Here is a 21,041-nt window from a genome sequence, read left to right on the forward strand (position 1 = left end):
ACTAAACTACTTTCAACTTAAAACTGAAAGGATTCTTCCTTCAATATTTTTATTTGAAGTATGCACCAATAGTGCATGCATTAATAAATAAGGCTGACAACAGAAGTTTAAATTATAGTTTTCTGTCAATGTTTAAATTGTGGTAATTAATTGATATTAATAGATGAAATGTTAATTATGTTTACGGATTATTGTGGGAGTAAGCTAGTTATTACCTGCGTCGTGCTTTTTTTTTTTTAAATATTAAAATATAGGGGTTTTATTTTCAAGGTAATGACCGGAAGTAGTTGGTGTTACCTGCGTCTGGCTTGCCGCTGCAGGTGTTTTGACAGGAAGTGATTCACCTAGCAGCCTTTCTATTAGTATGCGAAAGCTGGCGATAGTAACCGTTGACCGTAAATATGAATATTAACAGTCTATGGTAGTAACACTGGGATTCATCTTTACTAAGCGTTGTGTTTGTCCGTGTATCGCTGGAGGCGGGAAAGCACCAAGGAATATCGCGCTACTGCTTCAAAGTTCCAGGTAAGAGGACGTACGGACAGAAACACGAATTGTGAATAAAGGGACATTTCTGTAACAAATGTATAGTTCAGGTTTTGGTATTTTCCATAAATGTAATGGCTAGAGACTATAGTGACGATGCCATCTCGATGAGCCATAGTCTTGTTAAGTTAAAGATAATACTGTATCTGAAGTCTCTTTTATATAGGCCTTAGTGGTCCCCTAATACTGTATCTGAAGTCTCTTTTATATAGGCCTTAGTGGTCCCCTAATACTGTATCTGAAGTCTCTTTTATATAGGCCTTAGTGGTCCCCTAATACTGTATCTGAAGTCTCTTTTATATAGACCTTAGTGGTCCCCTAATACTGTATCTGAAGTCTCTTTTATATAGGCCTTAGTGGTCCCCTAATACTGTATCTGAAGTCTCTTTTATATAGGCCTTAGTGGTCCCCTAATACTGTATCTGAAGTCTCTTTTATATAGACCTTAGTGGTCCCCTAATACTGTATCTGAAGTCTCTTTCCCGAAATTCAGCCTTGGTGCAGAATTACAGCCACTAGAGCCAGTCCCACAATGAGCTTTCCTTAGGATGTGCCATTTTTGTGTCTCTAGCTATTAGTGATGACGAACTGACCGAAGAGCCGGTTATTAACCCGATTCGTGTCACTGAGCCGGGAGAATCGAGTGCCATACGTCAATGAACCGACTCACTCCTGTTTTTTACCTCATTAGCGCCTCCACTGGAGTGGTGGTAGAATCAATCAGGAAATGGGCTACCTCGAGCAGCACGATTCAATGGACCGAAAGAGTTGTTAAGAGAGTTGTAGAGACCGTGCACACGGCTACTGCCGAGAGTCTGCACTTCCGAGAGTCGAGACCGAATGTAACCGTTAACAACCGCTCGAGTATATAAGCAAACGGTTTGTCTAACGGTTCTCGGCAAGTTTTAGTTATTAACCAAGCATTGTTTCTGATGCATCTTAGGTGATTGTGTTCGGAAATTCACACATTATTGATTGGGAAGTGCATCACATACAAATACACATGTTATCTTAGTTATGTTAAGTTAAATGTTAGAGAAGTGAATGTTACAGGCTGTCACGAGGAGACCGGGCGGGCACCCGGCTACTGCCGACCGGGAGTAGCCGGATGCCGCAGCACGTGAACCGTTGACCGAATCTATAGACTCGGTTCGCCAACCAACAACCGTCCGGTTGAACCGACTCGCGTAAAAGAGCCGGTTGTCACATCACTACTAGCTATTGAGGAGGAGAGAGGGGGGGCAAGGTGGAGAGTGGGGGTGTGGTCTTGACCAACTGCCACTTTTCTCGTTTGAAAGCCATGATGTCTCTCTCTCATGGGTTGGCCAAATTCTCTGGGCGGGTAAAGCAGAGAAAGGGGAGGTAACCTTGCTCCTTATGACCTCATAAGGAGAAGATTCCAGATCGGCCCATCTGAGCTTTCATTTTATCAAAGGCAGAGCAGGATACCCAGGGCTCGGTTTACACCTATCACCATTTCTAGCCAATTGGGGACCATAGACAGGCTGGGGGAACGCATATTAATGTTAAAAAACCTCATAAAGTGAAATTTTCATGCCATGGGACCTTTAAAGACTTGGCCATGATGTAGCTTCTTCCAGACAGTTCCACCTGTCATTCTGGCCTACGAAGAGACATTTTAAAGGTTTAAAATCTAAAAAGTGATGGCCAAACATATATCATTTCCGACATGGCTTTAAATGGGAAATACTCTTATTTACTTTACCAGCAGCAACCTGGACCACAGCAAGTTCATTATTGAGTAATGACCTAATCCCTAGTGTCCCACACACTTGTGTCCCACATATTTTGATTCTAGGAAATAATGTAAGTACAGAGTCCCAGATCTTATCCAACACACCTCCTCTATCTTCATTATAAAATGACCATTGAAGTTTGAGCAAACCAATATGTGGCTTATATGTAAGTTTGATGGGTGCAGATGCAGGAGACCAGTGAGGCCCGCAGCCTGGATGATGATATGGTGGAGGGAGACCTGGGGGACGGGATGGGAGTCAAAGCAGCACCCAACTCCACCAGGAAGAAGAGCCAAAGCTTTGTAGGACTCACAGAGACGCTGCTGTCCCGAACAGAGCCGGGAGAGGCGGCCTGGATCCCCGGACTGAAGACTGCAGAGACACAGCAGCAGAGAGCCCGCTGGAAGCTGCCACTCTCCGGTAGGAACATCCAGGGTTTCCCCCCAGTCCATTGCAAGCCTGTTGGCCCACCTAAGCCACTGGGGATTATCTGTTCATGTATCTTTAAGACGTTTTTTTAAACTACAGTTATGGTGGGGCAGCTTGGTTGGAAACTTAAACGTCATATTTTCAAAGCTTTTAGCACTGACTTAATGTAGGGCCCTATGGAATCTGTGTTTAGCTTTTTTAAATTCTCAATTTTGCGATTCCACTCTTGATTCTGTTATTGATTCTGTGTTATCACAGAAACTATTGGGCTCTACATGAATGCTGTCATCAGTCTGTGACTGGCCCCAGTCGGAAAAAAAGACACTTGCCACCGGGCTTAACAACTTTTCAGGGGGAAACCCTATCATCTGTCAACTGACCCTTTACTGCAACAAAGGAGTTAAACAAGAATCAAATGGCCCAATGCAGGCAGGATACCATCCAATTATCTCATTTCACCTTCAATTGTTATAGCAGACAACACTTCAATCAAAACATACATTTTGTTAATAAAGGAATGCACAATACTCATGGATATAAAAGAAAAACATTTTTTAACAATTTTTTTTGCTTTGGTCTTAAACCAGGATAGGATTTTCACAGTGTGAAGCCTTTAAACTGACTCTGGCCCAAAGTGGACAATTAGCGTCCAGTAAGATCGGCATTTTGGGAAATATTTAGGAATTATGGGAAGGTATAATTAGTGAGGAGATAGGTAGGTTGTTCGGAGCACTGCTGAATCTGTGATCATAATTGATCATTTTGAAACTTGGTTTCCATATAAAACTATAGGAGGTTTTTCGGTTAAGATTATTTCCTAACTGTGATAATTAAAGTATATATACACTACTGTTCTAAAGTTTGAATCAGCTGTTATTTTGCTATTCTTCTTCTTTCCTTCAAGAATAAGAATAATTTTGCCAAAGAAAAATACATTAATACAATAGAATAGTATCATTCAGACACCAAATGTATTCATTTGATTTGAAACAGTTTTGGCCCCACACAAAGAAGAATTAAATGATTCAAACCTAATTTAGTGTATGTCCCCACAGTGTTGCATGATGGGAGAATCCTGTCAGAACTTGGATGTTGAATTAGTTTTCCAGTCCAGAAAAGCGTCAGTGATCATTGTTAAAGCTCTAAATATTAAGTCGTTGCGTGTGTCGTTGGGCCCTCTGCAGTCTGCTCAGTTGTTAGATTAAAGAGATTTAAACTGGGATTGGTCAGTCCATAATATGTTCAGTTGATATTCAAATAGTGTTTACACAAGACTTACCTTCTGTTTCTATTGTGAAGTTTGATGTCTGAAGCAACACCATGCCTGTTAAGTCCAGCTTGTCATATGCTGATATAATGGCATGTGTTGCTGGTCTTTGCTCTAACATTCAGAAACACTCTGCAGCATCTCAGGTCACATACACAGTTATGAGGGATCAGTGCCAAAAATTTTATTCCAGTTGCAAGTTAATCCCCACCCCAATTGCTGACCCTGAAACAGCCGTTTGGAGTTTTTTGAAGACGTCACTTTGCAAAGGTGTCCTTGAATATAGCTCCAACTGCTTCTTCATACACAACTACAAGACAATTACTATGACCTCTAATGCATGAGTTCACTTTTTGTGAATCAGCAGGCACCCTGGTTGACCTGTCAAAAGACGAGCTGAAAGACCGACTACAGGAAGCCACTGAGGTAGGAAAAAAAAGACAAACTATATCTGATATAACTGCCCACGTAGTCTTTATCCACTACCATACCACGGGATATCCCTCATTTTCGGCCAGATGTCCGTCCCCTTCCTCTGTCTCTGTGTTGTCGTTCTAACCTCCAGTGGATTTGTGAGGACTATGGTTAACTGCTCCTCAGATCTCTGCAGGGTAAATCCAGACAGCTAGCTAGACTATCAGTCCAGTCTGAATTTTCTGTTGCACAACTAAAATTACTTTTGAACGCACACATGTTCCACCAAAACAAGTTCCTTCCTGAGACTATTTTGCAGAGGCACCGTGGCTCCGTACGGTGCTTAGCTCCACCCAAGACGATTGTGATTGGTTTAAAATGCCAATAAACCAGAGCATGTTTTTCAGGTATTCAGGAATGCTGTGTGGACTAGCTAGACCCTCCTCCACAGCCCAGTGGAGGAAGGTCTGGCTATGCCAGACTTGTGACCATGTGACTCCAGCCTCGCAGACTGTAACTGATGCTTCTGCTCTGTTAACAGGTGATAGACGTTTTATGCTGTGAGCTGGAGGTGGCACATCGGTACCTTGAAGGCAAATACGAAGCTCTGAAGATCTTACAGGGGAAGGTAGAGCAACACACATTTTAACCATTTATTTATGTCCACATATAGAAAAATAGTACAGGGACACAAAAACTACAGATGCAGTACAATACAAGACACAAACTCATGGACCAGTGGCACGCAGCATATTTTCAAAATATCACTTACAAGCACAAAACTCACTTCTTAAGAGGATAAGTAGCACAATACTCACTTCTTAAGAGGATAAGTAGCACAATACTCACTTCTTAAGAGGATAAGTAGCACAATACTCACTTCTTAAGAGGATAAGTAGCACAATACTCACTTCTTAAGAGGATAAGTAGCACAATACTCACTTCTTAAGAGGATAAGTAGCACAATACTCACTTCTTAAGAGGATAAGTAGCACAATACTCACTTCTTAAGAGGATAAGTAGCACAAAACTCACTTCTTAAGAGGATAACTAGCACGATACTCACTTCTTAAGAGGATAAGTAGCACAATACTCACTTCCCGAGGGTATAGGTAGCACAATACTTGGTTCCTAAGGGTATAAGTAGCAGCGTCTTCGCCATATGTGGCGGCTGCCGATAATAGCAGATATGGCACAGTATTTTGCAAGCCGTTTAGCCCTCTTTTTGGCCATTCCAAGTTGTTGCAGCCCTCTTACTACGAACCTGTGTGTGTTTCCTAGGCTACCAAATATGAAAACGTGTAGTGTGTGCACCTATAGCCCAGCTCTGAGATGGTGTTTAGGAGTGGTTGGTATTTAACTACCTTGGTGTAGAAAGACTCCTCCATGCTGGAATCAAAGCTGCAGCCTACCTCCAAAATGTGCACCTCACTGGACTCCTCATTAATAATAACTACATCTGGTGTATTAGCAACCAGATGTAAGAAAGTACTAAGATTACTACTGCAATGCTGAAACATGGATGGTTTTACCTGAGAATGTTTGTACATTCTTATTGAGAGAGGTAAATGGTTTGATATGTCTTTCACTATGAGGTCTACTATTCTGTCATGACGTACTATGTACATTCCTTTGTAGGCATGGCAACCTTTTAGGATGTGAGACAGAGTTTCAGTGATATGTTCTGAACTATGATGCAAACAATGAGGGACCTGAGTTGTGGGATAGAGAGGTTGAGTCTGGTAGGGAGGACTTGTAATCTGGCTTTTACTGTGAATGTGAGAATGTCCTCATTGAGTGCAGTGTTCTTGAGGAATGAGTGAGACACAGAGTGATCAGCAAAGGGAAGGCATGCAAGTTTCCCCTGAAGTCTCAGTCCGGTCCAGTGTTGTTGTTGATGTTGGTGTAAATCCATCAGAGTTCGCCGGGCACCTGCAGATACACACACACACACAAACACACACACACACACACACACACACACACACACACACACACACACACACACACACACACACACACACACACACACACACACACACACACACACACACACACACACTCAACACTCAACACTGCATCTCACACCTCACTACTCTGTAGTTCAGTCACAATCACAAGAGCGCCCAGACATGAAGCAAGTATCCATCAGGAATGCTGCTTAGCAGTGTTACCTAGGTCCAGGGCAGGGGTCTGTTCCAGGGGTCCTGAACGAAACGTCATATCATTTATTTTCACTATAATGCCATCCATAAGTTACACAATGACAGAATGTATGACCGTTTTGGACTGTTTTTGTAATTAATCATCTAAAACTAAAAATCCTATCAGATGGAGGCCCCTGGGACAAAGTCTAATCAAATGGGGGTCTGTGGTGTTATTTGTCAGATAGGGGTCCTCCAAGTGAAAAAGTTTGGGAACCCCTGACCTAGTGGTCTAACACAGTGGTTCTCAATGTGTTTCTCTTGTGATCCCATAAGGCAATGTCCACTTGGGACCCTTTAAGACTGCTATTTTGGAGCGTCTTGGTAGCCAAATGGTTCCAGCACATGCCACATTACTTCAACATCCCAGTACTTCAACCCCGGTTCGATTCTAGCCTTGGGACCTTTGTTTGCATTTTATCATAGTTTAGTTTTAGTTTATTTAGTTTAGTTTAATTTATTTGTTTCACAGAACATAAAAACAACTAATTTCATTGAAGAAATACAAAAATACATGTGAGGGTAGAAACCTGTAATGGCTTAAATAAAAACCACAACCAAAGGACATACACAAATGTAGATAAACAAAATAAAAATACATTTAAAGTGTTTTAGGTATTTTTATCTTCTCTCTTCCCCTATTTCCAGTCTCTGCCTCTACATTACAGATTAAACGACTGCTTCTAGTTCATGGAAGATGAGAGCAGATGTTTATCAGTAGATATTTATAGATTTAGGCAATATTGTAAAATAATCGCCTTAGGACAGTTCTACACACCTGCTAGTTATATTTCTGTGTTTCCACTGCATGTTACGGCTTTGTTCTTCGAATCAACGCAGATCCCCGATTTAAGATTTAAATCAATTTTTTTCCACCCCTACTTAAAATCAATTTGCAGATGACAAAGAAATTGTTCAAAAAAAGTTTTAACTTAATTTTATTTTGACTCATACACACACATGGGGCATGTATACCATTATAATTATTCATGCCAATTTTGTGGAAATATAAATTGGTTTGAGTGTTTTCCCTACCATTGTTTTGGGGGGGAATGACAACATTATATAATAAAGCTATATATTCAAAACAGATGTGTGAGATAAAGCTGTTTTCACACATACAGGTAATTCACTTCTCGTTCCTCGCCTAAAAGTTCAAATCATTTTTACCCTATTTTCACCTGTTGCTGAGTAACGTACATTAACATCCCATGGTCTCATGAATGTAGCATACCTGTAGCAAGCTCCTTCGTAGTAACTAGCGGTAAAAAAAAACGTTGAAGAGGAGCTCTGTGCTACACAGCGGCGATTGCTAGTTGTTTAAGCCGCTACAGACCTCCGTCACAGCTCGTCATATCAGCGACATTTAGTAGATGTGTTGAGCCACAACAGAGTTCCTCAACACCGCCTCTGGTGCTCCGTCAAGTCAGCGGTAGCTGGTGGTTCAGTTATCCGAGAATAGGTGACTCTCAGCCGGGGACAGAGAACCACGAGCTGCCGGTCATTTCGGCGGAGATTACGGTTAAGTAAGTCATGAAACGACTAGTAAGAAAATAATTAATGTTAGTCCCTGTCGCTGCCATGTTGTTTGTGTATCTCTATGGCAAACCAAACGCGCGGGGGGAGGGCTGAGCCTGTTCGGAACTACGGGAGCCCAGAGGGGAGCGTCGGCGGATGTTCAGGAGAAAAACGATTTTCATTTAAACAAATCGATGTTAACGACACTTTCGAGTTAATCGCTAAAATCGATTTATTGACCAGCCCTAGGTTTTATACGGTGGCCGGGAAGTGCAATGCAACATTACAAAGAATGAAACACTTTTACAAAGCTTGAGACAAATTTACATTTTGGAAAACAAATTTACATTTTGGAAAACAAATTTACATTTTGGAAAACAAATTTACATTTTGGAAAACAAAATAACATTTTAGAAAACAAATTAACAAGATGCAAAACACTTTTACCAGTCCCGAAACAAATTTACAAATGACAGATTCTTCACGGAAAGGGAATGTACCACATACCGAAGTGATGAGGTGTTGTTGGTGAGCGCAGTAATTTGTGTTGTTGTGAGTATATGGCGGATGGTTTATGGTGCTTACGGTGGTGGTGTTTGGAGTTTTTATGGACCGACAGAATTGGAAACAGGACGCGAAGCCGGCGGTTCAGCAGGGGAGCAGTCCGCTGCAGCTAGGACCTGAGCACTGCCCATTCCTGGGAGCAAACGACCACAGCTGGAGACCAGCGGCGCCGAGGGAGGAGCCCGAGAACAGATCCAGGCTCAACGGAGCGTGTCCCCGCTGGTTATGGTTCTAAAGGATCTGGATCGACCGGTACATCGAATCTGTCATTTGTAAATTGTCGGACTGGTAAAAGTGTTTTGCATCTTGTTAATTTGTTTTCTAAAATGTAAATTTGTTTCAAAATGTAAATTTGTTTTCTAAAATGTTATTTTGTTTTCCAAAATGTAAATTTGTTTTCTAAAATGTAAATTTGTTTTCGAAAATGTTATTTTGTTTTCCAAAATGTAAATTTGTTTTCTAAAATGTTATTTTGTTTTCCAAAATGTAAATTTGTTTTCTAAAATGTAAATTTGTTTTCGAAAATGTTATTTTGTTTTCCAAAATGTAAATTTGTTTTCTAAAATGTTATTTTGTTTTCCAAAATGTAAATTTGTTTTCTAAAATGTTATTTTGTTTTCCAAAATGTAAATTTGTTTTCGAAAATGTCATTTTGTTTTCCAAAATGTAAATTTGTTTTCTAAAATGTTATTTTGTTTTCCAAAATGTAAATTTGTTTTCCAAAATGTAAAAGTGTTTCATTCTTTGTAATGTTGCATTGCACTTCCCGGCCACCGTAGTTTTACATTAGCAAAAGTTCCGAATAGTACCTGGTACTTCTTCGATACTTTTTTTTTTTTTTTGGTATGACCTGTGCCGATACTAGAAAAAGTTAAAACACTGCAGACCAGTGATTGGTCAGAGAAAATCGTCACTAGCGCAACACAGGACATCCTGCATTTTTAATTAGTCATGCCACGGTCAATTTTTCAATCACTCGCACCAGATACCAAAAAATAGCCCCACAAAACTATGGCGTACACTACGGCGTACAATTGACGAAGTGCAGATGTTCTGGTTTGGTTGCCCATGAAAGGATTCAGCGTGTGTTGCGTTGCGAAGATATTATCACATCGTTAAGCAGTTGCCTTAAGTCAGAGAGAAAGAAGTATTAAAACCTACAGAGACTCTGTTCAGCCGATGACTAAAGACTGCTCTTCTTCACAGGCCATTCTTGACAAAGCCACGAGTCACACTAAAAGTCTGCTGCAGAAAAGTGAGGCGAGGGCCAAAGCTCTGGAGAAGGTAAGTGTACATGCAGGCTGCTCAAACAAGGGCTTGGTCTGTTTGCTTTGACTCTCTATAGCAGGTTTCTACTCAACAGCCAGGAACTAACTGCTCTGTTCCGGTTTATCAAAGGAAACGTGTAATATCACAAGAAATGGTGGTATAAAGAGACATTTCTCTGTTTACAGTTAGGCTACATTGTGAATGACAATCATTTTAACATCTATAAAACGTGAATGTAAATTGTGTTGTGGGATTGTTAGCAGAAAGTAATGTAAATGCTACTTTTACTTTTATGCTATAGCCTACAGTGAATACATTTCACACTCAAATGGAGGACAGTAAATATAGTTCACTGTATTGTACATAAATGTCATCCCCAAAACCCCAAACTTCCCTTTCCCGAGCCACATTAACCAGCTCTGCTTGGGGGATCCCGGGGTGTGGCCAGGCCAGGTTGGAGATATAATCCCTCCACCTAGTCCTGGGTCTTCCCCGAGGCCTCCTCCCAGCTGTACGTGCATGGAACACCTCCCTAGGAAGGCGCCCAGGGGGCATCCTCACCAGATGCCCAAACCACCTCATTTGTCTCTGCTAATACCTACCCAGGAATTGTGCTTTGTGGATTAGAGACTTACGTTAAAATGATACATGTATTTGTCTTCTTCCTCATGATAATCCCCAGCCCTGACTCATCTAGATCTAGATTTGTGTTCTTGGTTTTGCAATTTTTAAACACGTGGCTTATGTGGTTACTTCACCTTCTATGATGTATTTCTTGTTTGTTGTTATGCTCATATCTGTAGTGGATAAAAACAATAAAATACAATTTATAAAAAGACCAATTCAAATTAAGTTAGGGATACTCTGAGCAAAATGTATTTAAAAGTATATGACTTAAATAAGACAGAATGATTGGATGTTTGTACTAGAATATATGAAATGTATTTGCACCACAGGTATACAGTGGATACACCTGGGTTGAAATACATTTTTTTTATTTAAGTTACTGAACCTCGAAAAGAAATTGGTCAGTTATTCAAGAGAACAGAAAATAAATTCTCCGTTTAGGTTTTAGAACAAATTGGCTACACATGAATTAACAGGATACTTTTAACTGGATAACAAAATGTTGTTTATGTCCTGATTAATTAAGCCATGTTCAGAGAACACGGGCCAGGAAGAAGAACTGTGTATATGGCCATGCAAATATTTTGTCATGGTAAAGGTGTGGGATTTTATATCTCGGCTTGTATATAACCAGAGACTATTTCTATAACCTTATACATAAAAATAGATGCATGTGGCGGAGAAAAGGTAAAGAAAATATGCCAATCATGATGTGTTGCAGGAGGCGAACAGCTTGCAGTGGGAACTCAGCTTCATCCAGGTCCAGATGAAGAAGTCTCAACAATCCTGGGAGCAGAAATACAACAGGTTGGGTTTACTCCACAAACACACATGGCTGTGCTATTTTCATTGGTTTGTATTATAACTTTGTTGTTGTTGTACTCAGAATTTGGAGTGAGAACAAGACTCTGACCGACAAACTGGAGGAGAGAGAGAGAGAGATCCAGAAGCTCCGGGCAGAACATTCCAGTAAGTGCTGAATAATGTAGAATCCTTTTAAGGGGACCTAGACATGTCTGGACAGATCATCTCCTTCTGTGAAGTGAAGTGGAAGTCCGTGTGTGGAGTCACCAAACCTCCTGCCGCTCCCAACCCGAGTGGGACTCCAACTCACCAACGTTCACAACTGGCTAAATAATCTCAACTAGAGCTGGGCGATATGGAGAAAATCAAATATCACGTTATTTTTGACCAAATACATCAATGTCGATATTGCGGTGATATTGTAGGGTTGACTATTGGTGCTTTCACAAAATATTAACACGATGTGAGTTTTCATAAATAATCATCAATAATGTTGATATAACGACTAAGTGGGTAAAGGCAAATAACAAAACAGCTAGAACAGTCTGGTAAGTTACTTTACTGTAATGCAGCCTTTAAAACCAGGAAAAGACAACATATGTCATATCACGTTATTACAATATCCAAAATGTACTACAATATCTAGCCTCATATATCAATGTCGATATAATATCGATATATTGCCCAGCCCTAATCTCAACCCAATGTTTAATCACCAAATGGAATTGATTTAATCGTCATCATCAACATTGTGTGTGTGTTTGCAGCTCTTAGTCGGCAGTGCGTGGAGCTTCTCTCCATGCTGAGTGTGAAGGAGCAGAGAACTTACCAAGAAACCAAACCTCACTACAGCCCAGAGAGAGACGCAAGTCTTCTGGAGGTGAGAGAGCACCAATCAACATTACACACACAGACAGAGAGAGAGCGAGAAGGATACCGCTTAGTACATCTTCCTTTCAAAGTAACTGTCAGTGGCACATTTCGCTGGAAAATTGGATCATTTTACATGATGCAAACTTGACGCGCTCTCTGTGTAATCATGTGAAATGACATGATGTTCTGCAGTGTTCCTCTGGGGTCAGAGCAACCTGCCAGGCTGCCACAGGGCAAAAATAAGATGTGGGGGAGGAAGTATTCAGATCCTTTGCTTAAAAGGTATAGTAAGTGATGTGAATCCAACACACTTTTTGTAAAATTCAGCAAATATCTCCTCACGCTCACCTAGCTCTCTATTATCTGTGTGTGCTAAAAAAAATGCTGGGGTTAATACACAGCCCTGGAAGTGGGTAGATGCTAGATCGGATCTGCTAGATGTGTTGATGTAGTTAGGTTTAGGCATGGGGAGTGGGGATTGGGCTAGGGAACGCATCTACCGCCTGTGTAAATGGAAAACAAACAGAAAGGAGTGCACGAGCCACAAAACACTATTCCAGCCAATCAGCAAGGGGGGAGGGGGGAGGCAGCATGTGAATGTGCCGGCCGGCCAGTAGTTATCTGTCCGTATATATCTGGAGGGCGGAGCTTCTGAAGGGGTGATATTTGTTTGGCAGTTGAGTTCAAATATCAACACGCTTTGCATCACTTACTGCACCTTTTAAGTAAAAGTACCAAAACAACAATGTAAAAATACTCCATTGCAAGTCTAAGCATTTAAAATTCTACTAAAAGTACAAAAGTATCACCAACTTCATGTACTTAGTAGTAAGTATCAGCAGCATACCTGCCAACTTTTGGTTTTCAAAATCCGGGAGATTTCTGCGGGGGTTAAGTGTACTGTAAGTCTGTGCTACCAACATTGCCATCTTGAGTTCAGCTTGCTTCACGTGTTCTGCCTCTGTCTGTTCTTTCGTGATGAAGGATGAAATCGCCTGTGTGCCCTTATGTGCCTCTTCTGCGCGATGGTGCCGCTGTGTTTTAATGTGCTGGGTGATGTCATTTTCCCCACCGTGCGCTACATAAAAATCAATGCAACACACCTTACAAAAACCGTTGTCGATCTGACTCGGTAAGATGCATGTAGATTGTTGCGCCCAACATGTTGAAATTTACAGCTATGTTTCGATTTCTTTGCAGGAACACCGCCCTTCACCTGCTGTTTTTATCGGCTCGCTTTCGGGTCTGAACTTTCCGCAAAGCTTGCACAGAGATCAACTGGGTTATAGGTTGCCAGGTTGAGGTGACAAACGGGTTGAAAATTGTATATGGTGTTAGGATGCGTTTCATACAAGATCTGGCAACTAGTCAACATTAGACAAACATATTGGTCTGATTATTTATAAAGGAGTTTGGGCCGTGCAAATTATGGGAGTTTCCAGGGAGAAATAACAAACCGAGAAAGGTCTGGGAGATAGGGCTAAAAAACGGGAGAAACCCGGGAAAAACGGGAGTGTTGGCAGCTATGGTCAGCAGTAGAAGTACATATGCAGTAACATGTCTCCTGTGACTGATATCTGATTCTGTTTAACATTATTAGAATCATCAATGTTAGAGCAGCATGTTACTGTTGGAGCTGCTCCAGGTGGAGCTACTTCTACTACTTTATCTAGTTTAGGGGTCGGGCCCTCCAAAGGGTCACCAGATCAATTGGAGGGGTCGGGAGATTATTAATGATTCAAGATTCAAGATGTTGGTTTTCCCTCTGGTTATACAAGTACAAATGTGTGAAATACCTTTATATAAAATCCAAAAGGAAATTTAAAAAAGACACAAAGTTACCCTTTAGAGAACAGCAACTATAAAAAGACATAAAATACAATAGAATAAAATATAACTACAAAATATAAGAGACATTAAAAGAATATATACATTGAAGGTATAAGACAGTGGATATTGCAGTTGGGATTGCACTTTGTGTGAGTGTGTGTGGGTGTGGGTGTGTGTGTGTGTTTGTGTGTGTGTGTGTGTTATTTATTTAGCAGTCTTGTGGCCTGGGGGAAAAAGCTGTACCTCATTGTACTGGTGCGTGCTTTGGGGGTCCTGTCCCTCCTCCTGAGGGCCGCAGGGCAAGCAGCTCTGCTCAGGGACTTCCCGAGGCACCCCTGGTCCACATCTCACACGCAGATGTGCTGTGCCGTGTGCACCACCCTCCCCAGCTCCTTGCGGTCCAAGCGGGTGCAGCTGCCATACCAGGTGAAGAAGCAGCATGTCAGGAGGCTCTCTGTAGTGCCCCAGTAGAAGTCCCTGAGGATTTGGGGCTTCAGGCCAAACTTCTTTAGGCGCCTGAGGCCGTACACACGCTGTTGGGCCTTTTTCACAACAGTTCTACTGTTGCTGGCCCATGTCAAGTCCTTGTGGATGTTTACCCCCCAGGTATTTGATTTTGTCCACTATCTCCACGGCCAGTGCTGGAAGAAGTATTCAGATCCTTTATTTCATAAAAGTACTAATACCACAATGTAAAATACTCTGTTACAAGTAAAAGTCCTGCATTGAAAATGTTACTTAACTAAAAGTGTGTAAGTATCTTCAGGAGAATGTAGTTAAGGTGTGAAACCATTGTAGAAAGAGTAAAGGATCCAACCAGTTGTGTGTTTAATGGTCTAATCATCTCAGCTGGACTTGTAGCCGTTATATTGTTGGCTAGTTTACTTTAGAATCAAACATCATATTTTATAAACTACATGGGTTTTGTGTGCATAAATCTTAATGTGTAAAGTAACTAGTAACTAAAGCTGTAACAGATCAATGTAGTGGAGTAAAAAGTACAATATTTCTCTCTGAAATGCAGCAGAGTAGAAGTAGATAGTGGCATGAAAAGAGAAAGACAAGGAAAGTACAAGTACCTCAAGTTTTTTACTTAAGTACAATACTTGAGTAAATGTACTTAGTTACATTCCACCAGCCGTGGACAGTGACTGGTGGGTGAGTGCCCCCTTCCTGTTATCTATAATGACCCCCTTGGTCTTGGAGACATTCGGGGAGACCACTGTTCCAAGGCGTTGTAGGCAGTCTCGTCCCCGCGGGAGATCAGCTGCACAACTGCTGGGTCGTCTGCAAACTCCACAATGGTGTTTGAAGCCTGCTTCGCCGTGTAGTCGTGGGTGAAGAGGGAATACAAGGGGTCTGAGGACACAGCCCTGAGGTTGTCCACTCTCACCACCTGGAGGCAGTAGGGCTGGGTATCGTTAAAAGAATATAAATACCGTTTATTTAGCCGTCTTGTGGCCTGGGGGAAAAAGCTGTACCTCATTGTGCTGGTGCGTGCTTTGGGGGTCCTGTCCCTCCTCCTGAGGGCCGCAAGGCGAGCAGCTCTGCTCAGGGACAACCATACTTTTTTTGATACCAATTTTATACAACAAAAAGAAATTACAACATTACAGCACAAATCTTTTTATTTATGTTCCAGCTCCGACTACGTGAGCCGTCTCTGTGTAACGTAGAGTTTCTCCTGCGTGTCTCTACAACGTGTAACGTTGCACAGCCAATCACAGACAGTATTAGATCTTGGTAGAAGCATGCTGCATGCTGATTGGCTCACTGACACTGATGAGACTTAATCCTTAGAGTTTGAAATTGGGTATTGAATGACGAGGCATTATTCAATACTTTATACTTTAGAGGCAATTCGGTCGGTGCCTAAAAAGTATTGAATTTGGTAGTGAGCCCTAGGAGGCGGTTCGTCAGAAAGTCCAGTATCCAGTCACACGGTGCTGTGTTCAGGCCCAGATCCTGGAGTTTAGTGAGGAGCCAGGAGGACACTTTGGTGTGGAACGCTGCCCTGTAGTCCACAAACAGCATCCTGGCTTCCAGGTGGGAGAGGGCTGTGTGTGGGGCGTGGGAGGTGGCGTTCTCTGTGGCTCTGTTTGGTCAGAAAGAAGAATAAAGTTCTGATAGTTTAGTTTAATGTCACAAACATATGAAATACATACAATATAATTTAAAAAACAAGCAATTACAGTGCAGGAGAGGAAAGAATCCTGAAAGGCTTATTCAGCATCCTCCTATATTAAAAAAGAGGGAAAAAATAAACAACTAAAACATGATAATTTCTCTACAAAAGATAAAAACAAGCAATACAACAAACAAACAAACACACAGGTAAAACATACACAAAATGTGAAGATATATCTGACCAAATTATACACAGTTAAAGCAAGATAAAGCAACAAAAAAAGACAATATACAAAAATCTGTTGTCCTAGTTTTTGTACTTTTCTCTAATATTAGCTGTATGTGAAAACACTATACTATATAATATAATCTTACCTTGGAATCAGTGAGAAGTTGTGTCTTGTGGAACTTCTAACAACTTCTAGACATCTAAAACAAGAGAATAGACACACTACACACTACTGGTGTTTGTAAGAGGTCACAAACAAAAAAAGTTTAATCTTTAATAATGGGCTGTGTTTTATAAGCTTCTCAAATGTTTTTTAATGCAAAATCTTAATCTGAAAAGTAATTGACTACAATTTGCAGTGCTGTAAAAAGTAGAAGAGTAGAAGTATGTAAGTAATAAATAAATAAATATAAATTCAATTTAATTTATAGTATCAAATCATAACAGAAGTTATCTCAGGACACTTTACAGGTAGAGTAGGTCTAGACCACTCTATAATTTACAGGAGGGAGTAAAGTCTTCATGGTGTCTGTGTTTTCAGCTGGCAGTTTTGGGGGCGTGCCGGTGTCTCGGTGCTGCTGACGCGTGTCTGTGCAGTCGTGCCGCGGCTGGCAGCAGGAAGCAGCTGGTCCAGCTCCAACAGGAGGTAAACGCTCCATCCTCTTCTTTTTCTTCTTGCTCACCAACCACTATTGTTGTTCCTGAGATATAACCTCAGTCCTTGTTGCTTTCTGAACTGCTTCCCTGCCTTAGTTAGATGTAATATAGTCTCGCATTGCCAGACCTTCCTCCACAGCGCTGCGGAGAAAGGTCTGGTTAGTCCACACAACATTCTTGGATGGGTGAAAAACGTGCTCTGGTTTATTGGCATTTTTTAAATCACAATCGTCTTGGGTAACACTAACCTCTGGACGGAGCCACGGTGCCTCTGCTAAATAGCCTCGGGAAGGAACTTGTTTTGGTGGAAAAGTAGTTTTAGTCGTGCAACAGAAAACTCCGATTGGACAGATAGTCTAGCTAGCTGTCTGGATTTACCCTGCAGAGATCTGAGGAGCAGTTAACCATAGTCCTCACAAATCCACCGGAGGTTAGAACACAAAGGAAGAGAAATGAGGGACATCCGGCGGAATTTCGGCGGCACCGGAGCAATCCTAGAAATGTCGTCGATATAGACTAGTTGTAATAAAAGAATTTTTGTCCTTACAACCTCCTGACAACTAGTGCTAAAAATGCATACATCTATTTTTGGTTCAGAGTTAACTTTTGGTAATGTTAACTAACTTTGCACGAGACAATTTCATTTAATTCATTTTAAATAATGTTTCTTTCTAAACCAAAAAGAAATGTTGACCTGCAGCACAGGTCATTTCTGACAGCTGATATTTTAATGTGAACTATCTCATGTGTGAGCAGAGATTTCTCCAGGAATCAAGTGGGATGGGACATTATTCTTCTGAAACCTACAGAGCAGTATGAGAGCTACAAGGAGAGGGAAGGACGAGTCGCTGAGTGTACCGTATGTATCTGTGGAGTGTTGAAGTGGGAGAGAACATTCATTCCCCAGATAGTTTGAGTTCTGGAGACCCCTGGTTTAATAAGTTCCTCCTCTGCTGACTGTTTACTCACATCATCAATAATCATGTTTTATTAACTCCCTCGTAGGTTTGTACATCCATTGCACATATTATGTATTATTTGCCCATTCTGTGCAGTCAACCGACTCAGCCTCTTTTTCCTTACGCAACACTTATTTTGTATGTATATATTTGTTTCTGTATGTTGTTTATTTCCATATTAATGTTTACTATTTTTGTTTGTTTGTTTATGTATTCACCAAGGCAACATTTTTTATTTATTGTGGCAATAAAGTCTTTTCTGATTTGTGTGTGTGTGTGTGTGTGTGTGTGTGTGTGTGTGTGTGTGTGTGTGTGTGTGTGTGTGTGTGTGTGTGTGTGTGTGTGTGTGTGTGTGTGTGTAGCCTAGGACACACACACAGGTTGGTAGTAAGAGGGCTGCAACAACTTGGGTTGGCCAAAAAGAGGCTAAACAGCTTTCAATGTACTGGTCCATATGTGCTATTATTGGCAGCCGCCACATATGGTGGAGACATTGCTACGTATGCCCTTAAGAACTGAGTATTGTGCTTATTCAGTTATATTGTGAAGACCTGCTGCATGCCACTGGTCCGTGAGTTTGCGTATGGATTGTACTGCATCTGCAATATCTGTGTCCCTATACAATTTTCTTCATGTGGACATAAATAAATGGTTAAAATGTGTGTGTGTGTTCCAGCTGGATGCACAGCGTCTGAAGAGAGAGGAGGCGTGGATGGTCGCCGATGCTTTTCGCATCGCCTTTGAACAGCAGCTGAGGAAACGGAGTGAGCACTTCCTCCTGCTGGCTGAAGCCAACATCCTGAAGTCTAATCAGGGCAAAGCTGAAGGCAAGTGTGCTATCACTGTGATGTCCCTCCACTGAATGAATTCATGAAACAAAATCAAAATGCAACAACCAGAGCTACTAGGATTGTAAAATACAGCAAAATCAGAAAAATAATACATAAAAGTTAGGAAGAACAGAAAACGTCACAATGCTACTATGTATTAATAAAAGCCATACAAAATAAATGGTGCTCATTTTCAATTAATGTGCATTATCCCTTCTTAAATAAAATAAAAGTAAACATAAAGTAAAGACAGGAAGAGGGATTCTGGTGAACTTTTTTCTTGGATAGGGGTGCTTCTCAGACCAGATGGTGTCTGTGTCAAAGCCAGGGATTCTCTGATATTTGTGTTTAGCTATATATTAGCTATAAATAATCTTTGATTTTAGTGCCTCATAGCTCCCATTTATTGGAAACATCAGACCAGTGTCTGTTTTTTTCCCTCCAGGTGCTAACAGCAGTCCTTTAATCAGTGTAAGCCAGAGGTTGAGAGGATTGCTGCCATCCAAGATGCCTGAGACTGAGACCGAGACTGAGACTGAGACTCTCTACCGACTGCTGGACTTGGTTAGTGTCTCCTCTTATATTTGCCGGCCTGTTATCTACAGCTCTCTGCACAGAGACTGTATTAATTGACTGAGGAAGTCCTTATTAGAGAAGGTCTGAAACCATTTTCTCCTTCCTGATACCGATTCTGATACCTGAACTTGCATATCAGCCGATACCGAGTACCGATCCGATACCAGTGTGTCATATATTTTGTTATGGTATAACAGCAGTATACTACTATCCCTGTATGGATGTGACTGTGATGGTTAAACTCTCTGTGAAACATTAACAAACACAAACAATGAATGCCATTGAACTTTCTTTTATTATCCAGTTTGACAGTCAGGCATAACGGAAAAAGATGTACTACTTTAAAGTAGATTTTCTTACTGGCAAAATTAAGTTGTATTGGCTCGCTGAATAAACTGGAGTACTCTCCAATACCGATACCAGCATCTTAGTATCGTTATGGGACATATGCCTCGTCATTCAATACCAAATTCCAATACCTAAGGAGAAAATCTTATCAGCGTCAGTGAGCCAATCAGCATGCAGCATGCTTCTTCCAAGATCTAATAATGTCTGTGTCTGTCATTTAGGAACTGGTATTGAAGTCACAGTATTGGTATCCGTACTGGTATTGAATATTTTTAAAGGATATCCAGCCCTCAGCGCGGCATGGTTTGGCTCGGCACGGCCAAACGTTCCAATGGAGAAAAAAAGCATTTTTCTAGAATGTGTCAGTAACTTGTTCTTTACCCCCTTTTAGACTGACCATTGTTATTAGACTGCAGGAACGTTTGTCTGAGGAGTTGGTAGAGCTAAAGCTCGTGAAAGGTCACCATGTAATAATTCTTGAGGCGTTTTTTTGTCTCCAGAGAGGTTGGTTTTCCTCCCTAGTACTCACTGATGCTGTGTTTCCTGCTGTAGCTGAATGACAAGGAGGAGGCCCTGGCCCACCAGAGGAAGGTGAGCATCATGTTAGCCCACAGTGCAGACGAGCTACAGAGACAGTTGCATCTGGATTCACATTGCCGGCCAGCAGACCCATCAGAGAACCAGAACCAGCAAAGTTCTAATACATCAGAGTCGAAGATACAAGCCCAAGTCTCATCAGAGTCCAACATCCATGCACAGCAACAGCTGCCAGATTCCCAGCATCAGCCGGGACACCCAGCGCGTCTGTCAGAGTCCAGGACTGAACCACAGGAGCTGTCAGACCCATCGCCGTCCAACAGCCAGCCACAGTCCAACCACAAAAACCACAAGTCTGAAATCCAAAAATCCGACCAACCAGAGTCCTGATCCAGACAGCAGACTCCTGTCTCAGACAGAGACGCAGCAGTCAGGGTATTCTAAAATAGGAGGACGTGGTTTTGGCATACACCACCTGGCTCAATGCAAACGCCTAGTTCAAAAAAAGACAATGTTGTGCACATCCATGTAGTTGCTGATGCATGACAAAAAAAAAGAATGTTCAAAGAAAAGTGAGTGAAGTCCACACAACAGCTGACAATGACCCTTCTTGGGACGGGCATTGGAAATTAGCAATCGCTAAGGGAGACGGCAGCCCCCCTCCTGAGGAAACCCA

General features: G+C 41.5%; 1 protein-coding gene across 3 annotated transcripts; it reads left to right on the top strand.

Moving 5' to 3' along the window:
* Positions 1 to 328: 328 nt before the first annotated feature.
* ccdc125 (coiled-coil domain containing 125) lies at positions 329 to 20,951 on the top strand. 3 transcript variants are annotated; one of them, XM_039802090.1, is made up of 12 exons: positions 329 to 525; positions 2,475 to 2,723; positions 4,364 to 4,425; positions 4,955 to 5,041; positions 9,906 to 9,983; positions 11,317 to 11,402; positions 11,482 to 11,564; positions 12,167 to 12,279; positions 17,000 to 17,104; positions 18,751 to 18,901; positions 19,350 to 19,468; positions 20,381 to 20,951. In XM_039802090.1, the coding sequence occupies exons 2-12, from the start codon at positions 2,489 to 2,491 to the stop codon at positions 20,753 to 20,755; spliced, it is 1,494 nt and encodes a 497-aa protein (XP_039658024.1). In that variant the 5' UTR covers positions 329 to 525; positions 2,475 to 2,488; the 3' UTR covers positions 20,756 to 20,951. The 3 variants fall into 3 exon arrangements, with proteins under 3 accessions (XP_039658024.1, XP_039658023.1, XP_039658025.1); XM_039802089.1 differs by having other exon boundaries at positions 2,489 to 2,723; XM_039802091.1 differs by having other exon boundaries at positions 2,489 to 2,723; positions 4,367 to 4,425.
* The last annotated feature ends 90 nt before the right edge of the window (positions 20,952 to 21,041 follow it).

This window comes from Perca fluviatilis, chromosome 6, assembly GCF_010015445.1.
Source record: "Perca fluviatilis chromosome 6, GENO_Pfluv_1.0, whole genome shotgun sequence".
Classification (NCBI taxonomy): Eukaryota; Metazoa; Chordata; class Actinopteri; order Perciformes; family Percidae; genus Perca; species Perca fluviatilis.

What these genes read in the sequence shown, in the direction of transcription:
- ccdc125 (XM_039802090.1), top strand. Translation starts at nt 2,489, where the DNA reads ATGCAGGAGACCAGTGAGGCCCGCAGCCTGGATGATGATATGGTGGAG. An exon ending in TAATCAGGGCAAAGCTGAAG is followed by an intron (nt 18,902 to 19,349) that starts GCAAGTGTGCTA and finishes TTTTCCCTCCAG; the next exon opens with GTGCTAACAGCAGTCCTTTA. An exon ending in TCTACCGACTGCTGGACTTG is followed by an intron (nt 19,469 to 20,380) that starts GTTAGTGTCTCC and finishes TTCCTGCTGTAG; the next exon opens with CTGAATGACAAGGAGGAGGC.